General features: G+C 37.1%; 1 protein-coding gene across 9 annotated transcripts in view; it reads right to left on the reverse strand.

The window, feature by feature from the left end:
• Positions 1 to 456: 456 nt before the first annotated feature.
• GTF2A1L (general transcription factor IIA subunit 1 like) overlaps positions 457 to 19310 on the reverse strand; it is a 55003-nt gene continuing 36149 nt past the window's right edge. For 4 of the 9 annotated variants that reach the window (XM_072635646.1, XM_072635641.1, XM_072635638.1 and 1 more), the window contains exons 7-9: positions 18052 to 18309; positions 17550 to 17639; positions 12034 to 13033 (exon numbers count right to left, since the gene is read on the reverse strand). In XM_072635646.1, the coding sequence (XP_072491747.1) occupies positions 12926 to 13033; positions 17550 to 17639; positions 18052 to 18309 (456 nt within the window). In that variant the 3' untranslated portion in view covers positions 12034 to 12925. Of the gene's footprint in view, positions 586 to 4288; positions 4531 to 12033; positions 13034 to 17549; positions 17640 to 18051; positions 18310 to 19310 lie in introns of those variants that run through there. The other 5 variants (XM_072635645.1, XM_072635640.1, XM_072635639.1 and 2 more) reach the window with 5 other exon arrangements.

Here is a 19310-nt window from a genome sequence, read left to right on the forward strand (position 1 = left end):
TCCCAAAAGTCTTAGTGCAGTTCTAAGCTATTAGCGCTATTTTAAGCTGTTAAAGCCTAGAACCATACTAAAACTTTTGGGACAGCCTGTACACATATTTATTTGTGACAAAGAAATGGTAACAAAAGGAGTGCCCAAATACTAAGGGAACTGCTATATAAATCACAGAATAGAAATATAATGGAATGTTATTTCATAAGAAATAATAAAACAACTTCTAAGAAATAAAAATAGTTAGCATTTATACAACACTTTAAGAAATGGACTTTATGAACTGATGCAGAGAAAGTAAGCAAAATCAGGAATACAATGTGTGCAAAAACAACAAATAGGAAAACCACTCTGGAAAAACTTCCTAACTCTGAACAACCATGGCCCCAGAGGACTGACGATAAAACGTGCTACATGACCTACCTCTTAACAAAGACAGCAGAGACTCAAGAGGCTGAAGAATCAGACACTGTCAGTTTGAAAATTCACTTTGCTTGACTATGCCCAGCACATATTGGGCATTTAATAAATGTTGACTGATTGATTTGTTATAAAGGTTTTATTCTTTTTTCTTTTCCCGGTGGAAAGATGAGGCTAAAGGATTATAGGAATAGAATAAAGAGAGAGAGAATAATTAAGAATTCTAAAAAAAATATGGAGAATAAGGGTCTGACAGAATCACAGATAGAACAGCTTTGAATGATTCCGGTTGAATTTATTACACACATAAAAAGGAAAGCAAGATATACATATAATAGAGTTGTCATTTCACCCGCAATCCTCTCTGTCTTCCTATGTAAATGGATTTGCCCATTTTATTTGGTGTTAATTTCAAATTAAAAATGTTTTTTTAAATTAATTTTGTCACCTATCTAGAAGTGTGTCATATTCCCACCTTTCAGAACTCAAAATATGAGAGCACTTGTTTAATCCAATACAATGAGCATTTTTAAGCACACACCAGGTGCTAAGTGTGGAAGATAACCAAAGATAAAACAAAATGCAGTCCCTGTCCTCAAGGAGCTTTTACTGTCCTGGGGAGATACAACACGCAAACAGACAACTAAAGAGATGATCATTAGGTGAAAAGGGAAAGCATATTAAAAGAATGTGCATGCCAGTGATGGGAGGCAATCTATAATAACAAGTAATGTGCAATAGCAAGTAGGTCAGTTTGGCCAAAATGTAACGTGTAAATGGGAGTAAGAGTTTTTTAAAGTGAAAAGAATCAGACTGGAAATTGCTTTCAAAGTCAAACCAAGTTTTTATTTTATTTTATAGATAACATGGAATTACATAAGATTATTCATCAAGAGAGTAATATGGCCAGACTTGTGCTCTAAGATTATTTTAGCAGCTGAACAGAAAATGAGTCAGAGGAATAAGGGATAAGAAATTTGGAATCCACTTACGACCTGATAAGGGCCTGAACTAGGAGGGTAGTTTTCATGTGAGTAAAGAGGACGAATGCAAGGGATGTCATGGAGAAAGAATCTGCTCCACTTGGCAACTGACTAGATATGGTGGGTGAAGGAGAGTGAAAATGACAATGAATTCAAGGCTGTGAATCTGGGTGACTTTACTCCTGCATGGAGGTCAGAAAAGTGATGTTACTAATGCCTATATCATCATCGAGAATAGTTTTCCTGGGAAAAATGGGAAAAAAACAAAAACCTGATTTTCAAAACCAAATCTATGCAGGTATAATTAACACCAGATTGATTTTGTAATCATTTTTATATTCTAAAGGTTTTTTTGTTAGTTTCTTCAATCTATAGTATTTACATAGACAATCCATTGTCTAATGAGGTTCTGTATTTCACATAGATATTTTATTTGGGGGAAAAAAAAGTTGGTACCAGTAGACTTTCCCAAAGAAAACACTTAGGATTACTTTTGCCACACTGGTGGGCTGATCATTACCCAGAAATAAGCTCACTCAGGTTCTAGTGTTAATGCCTGACAATGTCAAAGAAGTGGAAAGAGGGAAAAGTGATGACAGAGCCACATGGTAGAGCCATTATTTCAAATGTCAATGTGCCTCTGTAATCATTACAGCAAGGAAGAGCAGATGCCCATTACCAGGGACACTGAAGAAATGAAAAATCCTTTGGGCCAAAAAATGTATTTCTTTTGTGCTAAAAAAGAGAAGTCAAAATTACATTATCATATTACAACCAAAGTAGTTGTTGGGTTTGGGGAAGTTAGTTATTGCATTGTTTTTGGGTAAGCCTACTTTAAAAGTATGATTATAGTTAGTAAAATGATACCCACATTTCCTTTTCCTTCTACCCACCAACACAAGACAACTCAATGTTATTCAGCCTTTGGAAAGAGAATTCTTATTGGTTGCCAAGGGGAAAAAAAATCAACACAATATTCCAAATAATTACTTGCACTTCCTTCCGTCTTCTGATAGTCTATTAAAAGGAAAGTTTTTTAACTAATTTAGTTGACACTATTATTGCAATATCAATCAATCAACAACCCTTCATAGGCCAGCAACTGTGCTAGGCACTGAAGATACAAAGACAAAAATCTTTTTGCTCTTTGTGCTTTTCCTCTTTTCATTAGTTTGGTATTCTCAGGCATTAACACAAGAGCCTGAGTGAGCTTATTTCTAGGTAATGATCAGTTCCACTGGTATGGTAAAAGTAATCCTAAATGTTGTTCTTGGGTGAGATCCATTAGAATCCACTTTTTTTCCAAAAATAAGTCCTGGCCTTCAAGGAGCTAATATTCAATAATATAATATAGAAAACTCTACATATACTTAAATATGTGTACTGCATATACATGTATATAGTATATGCACACATATGCACATGTGTATACACGAAATACTATACATGAAATGTATACATAAAATATACATGAAATACCAACCTTTAAATTATGTGACAGTGAGAAGGGAGCTATACTTGAAGTCAGGAAGATCTGAGTGACTCTGAGAGTAACAAATTTATTAACCATGGTCTAGTCATTTTGCTCTCTCTGTACCTCATTTACTTCATCAGTAAAATAGGAATAGCTCTATAGTATCTACCTGACTAGGCTGTTGTGAGGATCCAAGGAGAAAACCTATGTTAAGTACTTTGGAAACTTTAAGATAATTATCAGCTATTATCATCATTGGAGACAGCTAGGAGGTGCAGTGAAAAGAGTGCCAGACCTGAAGTCAAAATATAGCCTCAGATATTTACTATCAGGGTAAAGTGACTTTACCCCTGTTTGATTCAATTTCCTTATCGTAAAATGAGCTGGAAAAGGAAATAGCAAACCACTCTATTATCTTTGTCAAGAAAACCCCAAAAAAAGGTCATGAAGAGTTAGACATGCCTGAAAATGTCTAAAAACAGTCATCATTTTAAGCAAATGTGGTGCAGAAGATATTGTCTGACAAACGGCAAATGGGTGATCATTAGTAATATTAACAGAGATTTTTATAATTCTACTTGAGATTGTTCCTGGGTATGACTACCTTATTAAAGAGGTACTCTGCATACTCCAATAACAGACTCACCATACCATATTTTGCTCTTGATATGCAGTATTACAGTCAGTTTCCAGTTTAATTTTAAATATTACTTTAAGGCAAAAATGAAACATTTAAAACAGGCAGGAAGACTTGAATTCTGCCTCTGACACAGGGCAAAATAGAAAGAACACTGGCACTGAAGGTGGAAGCTCTGGGTTCAAATCCCATCTCTGATGCTATTAATGAGACATAATTCTCTGGCAAGTCACTTAGCCACATCCATAAAATGAGAAGTCTGGACTGGAAGACCTGAGCTCCCTTACATAAGCCTTTGAACGTTTTCCCTCCATGTGAATGAACAAATCAGGAAAAGCTTTCTGAGCCTCTTTGCCACATCTGTAAAGCACAGCTATTAAAAGATTGCTTTTCAAATGAGTTATGTGTAGATTCTTTTGGAAATCTCAAGGCACTATATAAATGTGAGCTATCATTAGAAATAATTTTTGAATTATTCACTGATTTTTTAAAAAATTAATCTCCCTTTTTCTTTTATTAGCTGATCAACTTCTTGGATTCCTTATCAAGACTTCAAACTCCACATGTGCAAACTCTCACAGTCACAAATTGGTACTGAAAAAGCCATAGCTTTGACTATATAGACCTTTGTCAGTAAAGGGATGTCTCTGCTTTTTATTATGCTCTCCAGATTTCCTGTGGCTTTCCTTCCAAGGAGCAAGCATCTTGTAACTTCATGGCTGGAGACATCTGCAATGGTTTTTAAGCCCAAGAATACAAAATCTGACACTGCTTCCATTTCTTCTTCTTCTACTTGTCAGGAAGTGATTGGCCCAGTTACAAAGATCTTTGCTTTTTTTTGATGTTAAGCTTCAAGCCAGCTTTTACACTCTCTTTTTCCACCTTCATCAAGAGGTTTCTTAATTCTTATTCACTTTCTTCCATCAGAGTGGTATCATCTGTATATCTGAAATTGTTGGTACTTCTCCCAGTAATCTGAATTCTGGCCTTTGATTTGTCCAGTCTGGCATTTCTCATGATGTACTCTGCAAATAAGTTAAATAAATAATGTCTACCTAAATTAATTTACTTATTTAGTGCCATACCAATTAAACTATCAGATAATTATTTTCTAGAGCTTGATAAAATTATATCAAAATTCATCTGAAAGAACAAAAGGTTCAGAATATCAAAGGGACTAATGAAAAGAAATGCTAGGGAAGGTGGCCTAGCGCTACCAGATCTCAAATTGTACTATAAAGCAGCAATTATCAAAACCACTTGGTATTGGCTAAGAAACAGAAGGGTAGACAAGTGGAATATACTTGGTACTCAAGACACAGTAGGCAAGGAATATAGCAACCTCCTGTTTAACAAACTCAAGGACCCTAGCTTCTGGGATAAGAACTCACTGTTCGACAAAAATTGCTGGGAAAACTGCATAACAGTGTGGCGGAAACTAGGCATAGACCCATGCCTGACACCATACACAAGAATAAAGTCCAAATGGGTACACAATCTAGGTATAAAGATTGATACCATGGACAAACTGGAGGAGCAAGAAATAGTGTATTTATCAGATTTATGGAGAAGGGAAGAATTTTTTACTAAAGAAGAGATAGAAAGCATTATGAAATGCAAGATGGATAATTTTGATTACATTAAACTGAAAAGTTCTTGCACAACCAAACCCAATGCAACCAAAATTCGGAGGGATGTAGTAAATTGGGAAAGAATTTTTACAGCTAATGTTGGGGATAAAGGTCTCATTTCTAGAATATATAGAGAACTGATCCAAATGTATAATCATACAAGTCATTCCCCAATTGATAAATGGTCAAAGGATATGAACAGGCAATTTTCAGAGGAAGAAATTAAAGCTATCTATAATCATATGAAAAAATGCTCTAAATCACTATTGGTTAGAGAGATGCAAATCAAAACAACTCTGAGGTACCACATCACACCTATAAGATTGGCAAACATGACAGAACAAGAAAATGATAAATGCTGGAGAGGATGTGGGAAAGTTGGAACACTAATCCATTGTTGGTGGAGCTGCGAGCGCATCCAACCATTCTGGAGAGCAATTTGGAACTATGCCCAAAGGGCTACAAAAATGTTCATACCCTTTGACCCAGCAATATCGCTACTAGGACTATATCCCCAAGAGATCATAAAAATGGGAAAGGGTCCCACATGTACAAAAATATTTATAGCAGCACTCTTTGTTGTTGCCAAAAACTGGAAATCAAAGGGATGCCCATCAAGTGGGGAATGGCTGAATAAATTATGGTATATGAATGTAAAGGAGTACTATTGTGCCATAAGAAATGATGAACAAGAAGACTTCAGGGAGGCCTGGAAGGACTTATATGATCTGATGCTGAGCGAAAGGAACAGAACCAGGAGAACTTTGTGCACAGCAATAACCACAGTGTGTGAGTTTTTCTGGTAGACTTGGAACTGTGTATTAATGCAAGAACTTAAAAGAAAAATTCCCAATGGTTTTCTAAGGCAAAATGCCTTCCACACTCAGAGAAAGAACTATGGAATTCATTCACAGAATGTAGCAGATCATATGTGTGTGTGTGTGTGTGTGTGTGTGTGTATTATGTTTTGATTCGTTATATGATTTCTTCCATTTATTTTAGTTCATCTACATGGCATGACGATGGTGAAAATGTATTCAATAGGAAAGTATATGTAGATCCCATATAGAATTGTATGCCGTCTTGAGGAGGGAGAAGGGTGGGGGGGTAGGTGTGGGGGAGGTAAAAATCTAAGTTTTATGGTAGTGATTGTAGAACATTAAAAAAAAGAAAAATAAGAAAAAATAAAAATGTGACAATAAATATACATATTTGTCATACTGCTTTTCCAATATTAAACCAATAGTTGTTCAGTTTTATTGCTTCTTGCTCTCATACAGCTTCCTCAAGAGGCAAATATCTGGTACTCCCATCTCTTTTGAGAACTTACCACATTTTGCTGTGATTCACACAAAGGCTTTAGGTCATAGTTTCATTGAGCAATGCAAATCCCTTTTCAACTGCATAATTCTTTCAGTCCCTCAGACTAATAAGCTTGGAGACACTTTCTTGCCCTTTCCTCCTCCTTCATCCTTATATCCTATATGACACCAAGTCCTGTCATTTCTTCCTTGCAAATATAAGATTCATTCCTCTCCTCTCCATTCTTACTCAAACCACCACTTTGAGTTCCTACCACAGCTACTTACTTGACTACTCCATCTCTAGGCTTTCCCTCCTTTATTTTTTTGAGGGTCATAAGTTGGCATTTATTAATTTAAGTTCAAGAACAGGTTATGAAGGGGGTAGGGGGAGCCCTAGGGGAGAAGGAAGAAGGAAGGAGACAGGGAGACCAGAGTCTCTCATCTGTGTCTGCTCCAGACAGGGTCGATCCTGATTTCTGAGCTTTGGTCAAGGACACACAATGAAGCACACAATAAAATGAAGTTCCAGGAGGTACAGTTTTTTTTTTCTTAACTGCTTCCTACTCCTTTATACACACACACATATATACACACACACACATACTTCTTTACATATATACATACTTCTTTACATATATACATACTTCTTTACATATATACACATGTATATACATACACATATATATATATAATTTTTTTTTCGTTAACATTCACTTCCACAAGAATGTGAATTCAAAATTTTCTCCACATCTCTCTCCAGGACAGCAGGCACCCCCATCCACCCCTTCCTCCAGTCTATCCTCCCTTCTATTACTCACCCTTCTTTCATCCCCCTTCCCCTCTATTTTCCTGTAGAGCAAAATAGATTTCTATACTCCATTGCCTGTATAGCTTAACTTCCACTTGCATGCTAAAACAATTTTTAACATTCATTCTTAAAGCTTTGAGTTCCATATTCTCTCCCTCCCTCTCTCTCTATCCACCCTCATTGAGAAAACAAGCAATTCAATATAGGCCATACGTGTGTAACAATGCAAAGCACTTCCATAGTAGTTATGTTGTAAAAGGCTAACCAACCACATTTACTCCTGTTCTATCCTACCTTCATTTATTCCATTCTCTCCCCATCTGTCCTCCCACAATATTGTTTGTTTCTGATTTTTCCTCAATTTGCTGTCCCTTCTATTATATTCCCTCTCCTACTCCCTTTCCCTTTGCCCTCCTGCAGGGTAAAGTAGATTCTCATATCCAATTTTATTCCCTCTTTAAGATATCCTATGAGAGTAAGGCTCGATTATTTCATCTTCCCCCTCTTCCACTCCTTGTAAAAGCTTTCTTCCCTCTTTTATGTGAGATGATTTGCTACATTCTACCTCTCCCCTTCTCTTACTCTAAGGACATTTCATTCAACAGTAAATTATTTTAGATATTCTCCCTTCATATTCAGCTCACCCTGTGCCCTCTGTCTCTGAAAAAGTTCTCAAGAGTTACTAATAACTTCTCTTTCCTGTTTACCTTTTCATGTTTCTCATGATTCTTGTATTTGAAAGTCAAATTTTCTATTCAGCTCTGGTCTTTTCAACAAGAATGCTTGGAAGTCCTCTCTTTCATTGAAATTCTATTTTTTCCCCTTAAGTATTATACTCAGTTTTGCTGGGCAGGTGATTCTTGGTTTTAACGTTATCTCCTTTAACCTTTGGAATATCATACTCTAAGCCCTTCGATCCCTTAGTGCAGAAGCTGCTAAATCCCATGTCATCCTGATTGTATTTCCACAATACTTGAATTGTTTCTTTCTGGCTGCTTGTAATATTTTCTCCTTCACTTGAGAACTCTGGAACTTGGCTACAATATTCCTAGGAGTTTTCCTTTTGGGATTTATTTCTGGAGGTGATCAATGAATTCTTTCCATTTCCATTTTACCCTCTGGTTCTAGAATATCAAGGCAGTTTTCCATGTTAATTTCTTGGAAGATGTCTAGGCTCTTTTTTTGATCATGGTTTTCAGGTAGACCAATAATTTTTAAATTATCTCTCCTGGACTTATTTTCCAGGTTATTTGTTTTTCCAATGAGATATTTCACATTATCTTCCATTTTTTCATTCTTTTGATTTTGTTTTATAATTTCTTGGTTTATCATAAAATCATTAGCTTCCATCTGCTACATTCTCATTTTCAAAGAACTATTTTCTTCAGTGAGCTTTTGAACTTCCTTTTCCATTTGGCTAATTCTGCTTTTTAAAGCATTCTTCTCCTTATTGGCATTTTGGACCTCATTTGCCAATTGAGTTAGCCTATTTTTAAAGGTATTGTTTTCTTCAGCATTTTTTTGGGTCTCCTTTAGCAAGCTGTTGACTCACTTTTCATGACTTTCTTGCATTGCTCTCATTTCTCTTCCCGATTTTTCCTCCACCTCTCTTACTTGATTTTCAGAATCCTTTTTTGAGCTCTTCCATGGCCTAAAAACCATATTTTTGGAGGTTTTAGATATATAAGCCTTGATTTTGATGTCTTTCTCTGATGGTATACCTTGTTCTTCCTCATCTGAAAGGATGGAAGAAATTATCTTTTCACCAAGAAAGTAACCTTATATAGTCTTATTTTTTTTCCCTTTGGCATTTTCTCACCCATTTACTTGACTTTTGAGTCCTTTGTCAAGTGGAGGGTACACTCTAGGGACCTATAGGTTCTCAGTTCCTTGAAGGTAACACAATCAAGGGAGAGGAGTTTACTCCTCTCCTGGCCTGCAATCTGATCTGGGAGCAACCACAAGCACTCTTTTCTGTTCAGGATCTATGGGTAGGATTCCCTCTCCAGAGCTTCCACCAGCTCCACTGCCAGTGCTCCTCCTCACCCCAGGACTGTCACTCAAAACTGAGACCCAGATCAGCTGCTTGATTCCCCCAGGGTCTTTTAGGCCAAGAGCTCCAAAAGTGCACCTGCCATAGAGGCTGCTGCTGCTGCCCTGGAGCCGAGCCTGGGGCCAGACCACACACCCCTCTCACCCAGGTGAAAGAGCTTTCACACTGACTTTTGAAGCTGTCTTTGGCATTTGTGGGTTGGGAAATCTGGGAACAGCAGCTGCTAGCCATGATTCTGTACCCTGAAGCCTGTAAGTGTGGCGTCACACAGACTACACTGGGCTGTGCTTTGCTCCAAGCCTGATGTGATAGACCTTTCCTGTCAGTCCTCCAGGCTGTCTTGAGCTGGAAATCTGTTTTACTCTGTCGTTTTATGGCTTCTGCTGCTCTAGAATTTTAGAGTCACTTTTTACAGGTATTTTATGGGCTATGGGGGGAGAGCTAGAGCAAGTCCATCTTTCTACTCCGCCATCTTGGCTCTGCCCCCACAGGAGGTACAGTTTTAAGAAAACATCAAAGGGTGACCAAAGTTACACATCCAACCAAAAGTTGGGGTTGAGGTTCTCCTTGGATCAGCAACATCACTTCCTTTGGGGAACTGAAGCACAGCAGTTTGTTAATTGCCATCCCACTTATTTTTTATGAAACATCCTTGGATTTAAAGTCTTTGTGCTACAGAATTCTTTCATCACCTTTCTAATTTCTTGTACTTTAGTTTCTTTGAATATGCATCCAACTTGATCAAGAGATGATACTTGCTCAATTAAAGTGATCTGATCTAGATAAGGCTGAACTGCTACTTATTTCTGATTTAAGTTCTTTAGGTTTCTACTTATATTTACTGCAATATCTTTCATTTTTAGATACTTCAAGCTAGTTGGTTTGTTCATATTTTCCAAAAGTTTTTAAGTCTTCCCTGGTGGCTATCAGCTGTCCTGTCAGGTACATGGTCATTTTGGAGAACATGTCCTCGCACAGCCCCATGATGTCCACCTCAGCTGTTTCTGCCACTGTATCATCTAGCCCGGGGAAGGAAGGAAGGAAAAATGAGGGAAGGATGGAGAAGGAAGTGGAAGAGAAGAGGGGATGAGAAAGGAGGGGTGTGAAGGAAGGGGAAGGGTGAGGGGAAGGGAGAGAAGGGAAGAGGAAAGCAGAGGATAGAAAAAGGGAAGGGTGAAGAGTCTGAGAAGATTGCCCTCCTTTAAATGAAAGTAGCATACATGGGCAAACCAATGTTCCTAAAATGTTACTTTTATCCCATCAGTCCCCTGCCTGGGAAATTACAGTGGCTCCCCATCAACTACTGAATCAGTGTCACTGAATTGTGATAGGGAGCTGAGCTATCCAACCCCTTCATTTCACAAGACACAGATACTAAGGCCTAGGTAATCCAAATTCCACTACTTCACTCTCTAGATCTTCCACTACCTGGGCCTCATCCTTACTATCTAATTGTTTTTGTCTAATACACACCTCCCACTTGCCATATTTCAAATCTTACATATTCATTCTTACTGATTTATTTAGATATTATTGCCCCTGCAAGACACTCTCCCCTCTCTTCTGTGTTGATCTAAGTCCTAAAACTACATATAGTTCCAAGTTCAAAGACTTCCTCTAGGAGACCACTTTTTTTTTCAGTTTTTCTTCAAAAGTTCATGATAATACTACTACAGAAAATAATTTGGTGGGGAGGGGTGTAGATCTAGGATTTTACTGTTGTAGGAAAAAACCAGCAAGGAAGCTCCCTCTATTCCAGCCCAAATGAATCCTTTTTCTGAACTCCTCCTGGGCTCAGTTGTAAATGCAGTTTAGTATTTACTTTTCCTTCAAATTAGTTCATGCTTTTGCCTCTCCAATTAGACAGCAAGCTCAGAAACCATGTTTTACCCTTTTTGTTATATCCTCCACTACACAAAGCTGAACACTGAACACAAAATACCTACCTCTAAACTTATTCACAGTTATGGAATTTTAAAATTAATTATAGGCCTTACAGACTATCCAATCCAGCTGATACCCAAAGAGAGTAAGCACTTTGCCTAAGATCTTAAAGTTAAGAGAATAATAACCAAATACTGTAGCTTAAGAAATACTAGTCACTCAGTCAATAAACACTTATGAGTCACATAATGTCAAGCATTGTGCTAAGCTCTGGCAGATGCAAAGAAAATCAAAAGACAATCCCTACTCTCAAGAAGCTCACAGTCTTATGGAGGAGAAAACATGTAATCAAAAGTATGCAAACTATATAGAGGATAAATAACAAATAATCAGCATAGGGAAGGCACTAGCATTAAAAAGGATTTTAAAAAGGCTTCCTGTAGAAGGTGAGATTTAAGCTGGGACATGAAGGAGGCCAGGAAAGCCAGAAGACAGAGGTGAGGAAGGAGAGCATTCCAGGCATGGGAGACTACACTATTCACATTTCTATAGCACTTCAAGGTTTAAAAGTACTGCTTAATGCATGTAAACTACGACTTAAGTTAATATTAACCAACAGGACCAATGACTCAAAGAAAAGATTTGTATACTGATGTCCAGTAATTAATATTCATGATATCAACTGCACTGATGAGTTTCTGGTAATAATGCTAAGAATGGCCTGTCAAGTGGGACAGTGAAGGTAGAGAAAGTGATTCTGCAATGGTAATAGCTAAACAGGTGTTTTATTTTCTTCTTTAATGAACTAAAAATCAATCCCTCTCCCCAAATAAAAACTTCTACAAGGGAAAATTTCAATCACTTTAATTTAAGCTTGGTAGGAGGTTGGGACAAAGATTCAACTGCTCAATATAATTGCAACAATTTTAAATAGTACTAAGCCATTCATAGGTATATATTACATAAGAACAAACAAATGGCTTTATTTTTTTTCTTCAAAAGCTCAGTATTTTATAAAATGTCACATGTGGTCAAAACAGCATCATTTGAATTCCAAATGTAGAACCTGGAAAAATTCTAAATTCAAAAATTTTTTTTTATGAATTCCTTCAATAACGTTATCACAATCCCATATGTTCCCACTTCACCAGTTTCAATGCAGGCAATCCAAACTAGTCAAAATGTTGAGAGCAAGACCATTAACCCTCTTATGAGAAATATTTGTATTTCACTTTGAACATTACCACCGCATCTTTCTCAGCTTCCTCATCCTTGCTTCTTTTCAAACAAACAAAAAAGATAAATCACTATTTACTGACTTAACAGGTATAGACCTACAATATGCCATTGTATAAAATAATGACACCTGTTTTTTTTGGTCAAGCAGAAGGAACCAGAAATGACTTAAAATGAAAAACTAGGGCATTCTTCCTGTTGTACTATTGTATCTGGAATAATTACTGGCAATCATCATCACTTTGGAAATCAAATAAAGCTAAATACCCATGTTTTAGAGAATATATATAATGGGAAGAATCTGTTAACTCATGGGAACAAAACAAGGAAAGAAAGAATTGTACTTTTGACATGTATCTGCAATGTAAACACACAGTTCTAATTTTATACATTAGCATGTTTTGGTAAACTATTTTATTTAAAACAAAAAACTTCAGAATATTTAGTATACTCTCACTGATGTCTACAGAGACATAAAATGCTTACAAACAGAGCACATAAGATTTACCACTCTGCATCTCCAATGGCTTTGGCAAACACATAGTCTTTCCCGCCAAAGCACATGACACCATCTTTCAAGTAAAATTTCCATTTATTTTTGCTTCGATGAATCTGGAAGTGAAAAAGTATTAAAATTTCACAAAATTATCCATGAAACAGAAAAAATTTACAAGTTAAATACATTTTAAAAGTGTTCCTTTGCTAAATAAAATATTCATTACAAATAATCATTAATAAAAAAGGAATATGTCACACAGGAAGAATCTACCCCTCACCTTACATCATTTTTCAATTCAACAAGTATTTATTTAGTATTTAACACACACTAGACACTGTGCCCAAAAACAAAGCCCCAGAAAAAAGCCACACTAAACCCTAGAGAAAAAGTTAGTAGCCTAGTCCCTTCAGCAAAGCAATAGTTATATATCACTTTCAAAAACAAAGACTATGCCCCAAAGGAAAGAGTCAGCAAAGGAGACTGGGAAGGAACAATCAGATAGATATGAGTACCAGGGGAGAGAAATGTCACAAAAACCTAGAGAGAAAAGAATATCAAGAAGAAGGTTATTGAAAGTGTCAAAGGTTGCAAAGAGGCCAAGGATGAGAATTGAGAAAAGCCCATTGAATTTGGCAGTTATGAGATCACTGGTAACTTTGGAAAGAGCAACTTCAGTCGAATGATGACGTCAGAAGCCAAAATGCAGATTTTAAAAGAGCAAGTGAGAGAAGTGGAAGCAGAAACACCAATTATAGATGACTTTTTCAAGAAGTTTAGCCACTAAAAGAGAGGAGAGATATAGGGTAATCACTAGCAGAAATGGATGGATAAAAGTTTTTGAGAATGGAGGAAACATGGGCATGTTTGCAGGCAGTTGGGAAAGATCTGAGAGACTGAAGAGAATGGGGATAACAGAAGGAACAATCTGTTAGAAAAAATGGGATCGAAAGGGATCACTTGTGCAGACACACTCTAATAAGAGTGAGATAAGAGGAGAGAAAAAGAGTGGCATGAGGCGTCTGGGTGATGTGAAATAAGGAGGAGGGGAGACAGAGGAGCTCTTACTGAATAGCCCCAATCTTTCCAGTAATGTAAGGCAACAGGGGGAGCAGGGAGGAGTGATGGAAGGTCTGAGGGGAAATGTAGTGAGTGGAACAATGAGTTAAATAAGGAGATATAAAAGGCTCACTGAAAGCAGTGAGGCATAACTTGAGGCTATGTTACATAAACATATAGCAGACCCAGTGTATACACACACACACACACACACACACACACACACACACACACACACACACACATATATGTATGAGCAAAGGCAGCTGATGGTGAGAGTGAATCAAGACCAAGGCTTGGCAGGGCAAGACTAGAGAAATAATAAGTGAGCAAAGGACTCAAGGGAAGGGTTGTAGAGTTGGAGTCCCAACTATAATATCGACAAGGTACAAAAATCCTCTAGTATGGAAGCATAATAGTTATATAAAAACACTTGCCTGTTTACTAATACTTAACCATTCTCCCAAGTCTGCAAGTGTGAAATCTAGTAGTAACCTATAGACCTCTTTCTCTACTTCAGGTTCTCACCACCTCAGGCTTCCTGAATTATGTCTTCCTCCTTCCTTCAAGGCTGTCCCTTGAAATTTGTTCTACATATTACTGTTCTTTCTGAAACATACCTTCATAATATCACTTTAATGCTCAAGAACATAGATATTAATTCCCTACTGCCTATCAGATCAAGTTCACTAGCCTGATAAGGGGCTAACTATCCAAGTATCTCTTAGTATATCTAGAAGTATATACTCTTTCAGAAAGGTCTGTCCTAACCATCTTTGAATGCATTTTCACCTCTATACCTCTGTTCATGCCATGACCCTGCCCTAACAAGCTTCTCCTTCCCAATCCCATAATCTCCCTTTCTTTGGTGGGGGGAAGGAGGAGGGACAATCAGGGTTAAGTGGATTTGCCCAAGGTCATACAGGTAGAGAGTGTATGGGGACAAATTTGAACTCAGGTTCTCCTGACTTGAAGGCTGCTGCTCTATTCACTGTACCACCGAGCTGCCCCCTCCATAACCTCCCTTATGAAATAGATCCTTTGAAGTCCAACTCACGTTCCACCTCCTCCATTAAGGACTCTCTAGTAAGTACAGCCAATGAAGATCTAAACCATATAGACAATGTGAAGGTCCATAATCAATTCTGCTATAATGAGTTGTGTTTCCAAAAAATCACCCTGCTATACAAAACCATTCAATAAAAACCACAGAGCTTATGGGGAAAGTTAGGGGCACAGGGCTCAAAAACTTCATCAATAATACATTTTAAAAAAAAATAGGAACCTGATTTAAAAAAAAAAAACAGTAGCACAATTTCATACATGCTAAGAAATTCTTAAATACTACAACAGTGGTCCCATGAGCAGCCTCAGGTTGCTGCTGGGTTTGAGGCCATGGAGGCAGGGAATGGGGGGTGGAGTTGGTGTGGACCAGCCCTCTTCTGCACCAAAAGATGGACAATTAATACACCATTTTACCTTGAAAATGATGGAACGGGTGTCAGAAGTTTGCAGCCCATGAGTGATTGTGAAGCCATTCTTACAGAATTAGTTGCAAAGAAGCCAACTGGAGAGTTAATTTTGCTCAAATGCTCCCTAATACAACAATCACATTCAAAGAAAAGTGAATTTTCCAAACATGCATTATAACAGAACTGACTAGATTCCTGTCATGACACTACATATAAAACTGAGCAAAACCTGGTATATTCTAAGTTCCCTTTATTCTGAGGGTTTTATTAGGATAGACCAGAAGGATCTTATACTACCATTTTACCTATCACACAGTTCTGAAGCATGGACTCAGGACTATTTATAATGAGTCTCAGGCACATATACAGCAGAGGAATATAAAAATGAAAGAAAATGCTGGTCAGATTATGTCCAGTCATGGGTGAAGAACAGAAGTCTCTTCCTTGGTGGAAAATTTCTTAAAGAAGCATTTTCCTCCTTGAGTCAGCTCAACAGGGCTCCAGAGGGAGAAGGGTAAGCCCAGCCCCAGCACAGAGAGAGACAGAAGCCAGCACACTAAAGAGAAGGAGAGCACCTTCCCCCAGGCATGGGCTTGCTGACCATTATTATGGCCCTCTTGGGCACCTTTGATACAATTCTTTGGTTTTCATGAGCCCTAGTGTCTTAAAATTAACTAAACCCAAACAAGAATGGAAATATCATTTTAATATAAATTTCAGAAGATTTACAGTCTTATTTCCTAAGACACTTCAAGTCAGTGATTCTCTCTTCCCTCCAACCTTTGCCACTACTTGTCAAGAGCTAATGACAGACAGTGAACATCAACTATTCAGTACTAAATTTTCTGTTATTACTAAGTGTTAGTTATATCACTGTGAAGAGGGAAGACTGTACCCTAACTTGGGAGGGGAGATCTATACTTTGCTTTAAAATTAATTTATCATTTTGTTTATTTCATGGGTCTGTTGTGATGGCAATGTATGCTAATAGTTTTTATACAACATTCAAGGCCTCATATTATATTTGGTCCTCTCCGTGAAGTCTACCAAGCCATTCTGGAATTTTTGCCTGCATCTAAGCTTACTCCTTCCCTCATGCTCTTGCCCAACTTATTCTCCAGACCTAAAATGTCCTCCCCCTTCTGCCCTCTACATTCGCTGAATTCTTAGCCATCTTTTAAATTCTAACTCAAATGATAATTTTCTTCAAGAAACTTTCCCTGATTCTCTTCCCTCTTCCAGTGTTCCAGACCTAGTGCAGCACTTTGTTTTGTGGCTCATCTTCACTTAGAAACAGTGAACCTTACAATTAATATTTTATTCCCCTACAGCATTATAGGCACCATGAAAGGAGGGACAAGAACCCTTTGGAACCTAGATTCAAGATTAATGTTTTATATACCCCACAACATTAAGGTGGATGGCCTTTATACTTTCAAAAGCTTGTTGAATTGAATTTTATGACTCTCAGTTAAGACCAGAGAAGTGACGATCACACATCCAGAGACTCTTGAAAATGAAGGCAATGCAAAATGGACAGGAAGCTCTCAAAAATGAACATGGACATTATTTTAACTATAATGAGGAAAAGAAGAAAATTGACAAAGGAAGATTTCTAATTTTGCTCGGACAATGATAACTGACAACAGAAAGGAAGCTGAGCTGCTCAATTATAATTTTGTCTTATCTAAGCTTTTTATTTTCCCCAGTGTCGCATGAATTCCACTGTATACAGTGTAGATGCTTAATAAACATCTGCTCCATTGAATTATTCTTCCTGACCACCTATAGCATGGGCCTATATGAGGCATTTTTAGTATTTAATTCTTTTTAAATTGAGTAATTTGTCATGTATTGTTTGGGATTTTTCTCTAACTACCGCATGTCTTTCAATCGCAACTCTTTTATCTCCCAAAACTTAAAGTATTTAGTGCCAGGCTCAGAGGAAGCTTTCAACATATACTTATTCTAATAGTCCTTTTCAAGTATAACCTAAGTGAAATGCTAAACAGACACAACTACTAGTTTTTCCATCACAGTTCGCATGACTTCTAGATACATCAAATTTCATTAATAAACTCGAGGGTGGGGAAACACATACCTTGTCATATTGACAGACTATTACATTATCTGTGTCAAACAGGTCTGGCACATCCTGCTCACTAACATCATCTCCAGAATTTAAAGGGTCCTAAAAATTAAAGGCGACCATAATTAAATAATTTTTACTAACATACAAGATTTTGTTTTTAAAAAGAGGGAGAAGCCTACTTGCTGCTTTAATATGCTTGCCACATTTACAATCCCCATCCCTGTCTTCCTTAACCCTCTCCTGACTACCTCTATATCTAAGCAAAACAAGTATTTTTTAAATGTTGTTGAACAACTGAAAACAGTGTTACTTAAGAGTTTTTTTAAAAAAATAAACTATCCTACCATGTAAAAAATCCTCTTTCCCCTCCCCCCTCAAAAACAGAAAGAGAAAGAGAGATAAAGGTTGCTCTTCTTAATAACTTAACTTAATAACTTATTAACCATAACTGGGAAAGGTACTACTGTTTTACATGTAATAAAACTAGTCATATCACCAAAGGAATCATCACCTCCTCTACAATGTCTATTTGGGGTTCTTCATTGTCACTGCTATTGGTGGTTGAATCTTCATTGGAGATACTATCACCTTCTTCTTCAAGAACTTTCAGATCTTCTGCATCAATAATACCAAGAAATTCATTCTCATCCACATCTCTCGTACTCCCTATTTCTTCATTTGAAGATGTATCTCCAGTTCCATCTATTTGGATAATTTCTTTAATATCATCAATTGTTTGTATACTCAAATCCATTTGTGCACTGGATTCCTATAAACAAAATTATATGCAGGATGAGAAATATATTTATTTGTCCAAAAGATTAGTGGTCAAGAAGATACGAACAAAAGGCTGTCAAGGTCAACTGTAAGCAACAATCATATGAAAAAGTCTTCTAATAGTAAGCAAAATTAAGATTGAAACTACTGAAGTTTCACCTCACACCAAGCAAAATGACATAGGTGACAAAAGACGTAATCAGTGTTGAAAGGACTATGGCAAGACAGGCATACTGCCAAAGTTGGTGAGCAGTAAACTGGCTCAATCATTCTGGAAAACAATTTGAAATTATTTGAAAAACAACACTAAACTACTCACACCCCTTAACCCAGAGCAGAGGGAGTAAAAGACAGAAAGAATTATTTTGTATATGCCAAAATGTTCATAGCAGTATTTTTTTGTGTAAATAAAGAACTGGGAAAAAAAGGATATCTATTTTGGGGAAGACTAAACAAGATGGATACATCAATGTAGAGAAATATCACTATGCCATAAGAAGTAACAAATATGAAGAATTCAGGGTTCATATGAACTAAAGTCGTATGGAATAAACAGAAAGAGAAAAAATATATACAGACAATAGCTACATCAAATTTAATGGAAAAGAACTCCAGAACAAAACTATACATGTCAGAACTGTAATTACAAATCTGTACTTCTCTGCAAGAAGAGGAAAGGTAACTGCCTCATTTCATAAAAGGCAATGGTCTATGATGGTACAATAGAGCATATGGTCTCAGGTGTGGTCAGTGAATTGTTTGGTTTCACTTAAGCCTTTTTATTTGCAAAGGCTAGATAGAGTATAGCTGTAAATGGCTGACCTAAAAGCAAAAAGGTATCACATAAAACAAACACATCTATATACATCTATGTATGTTTTATTGGTATTATATGTAACACTTTCCCTCCCAAATTACCTTGCATTTGTTCTTCTACTTACATCAACCCATACCACCCCAATTCAATAAGCGCCAGTGGTTCCCTATTGCCTC

The sequence above is a fragment of the Notamacropus eugenii genome, chromosome 1 (genome assembly GCF_028372415.1).
Source record: "Notamacropus eugenii isolate mMacEug1 chromosome 1, mMacEug1.pri_v2, whole genome shotgun sequence".
Lineage (NCBI taxonomy): Eukaryota > Metazoa > Chordata > Mammalia > Diprotodontia > Macropodidae > Notamacropus > Notamacropus eugenii.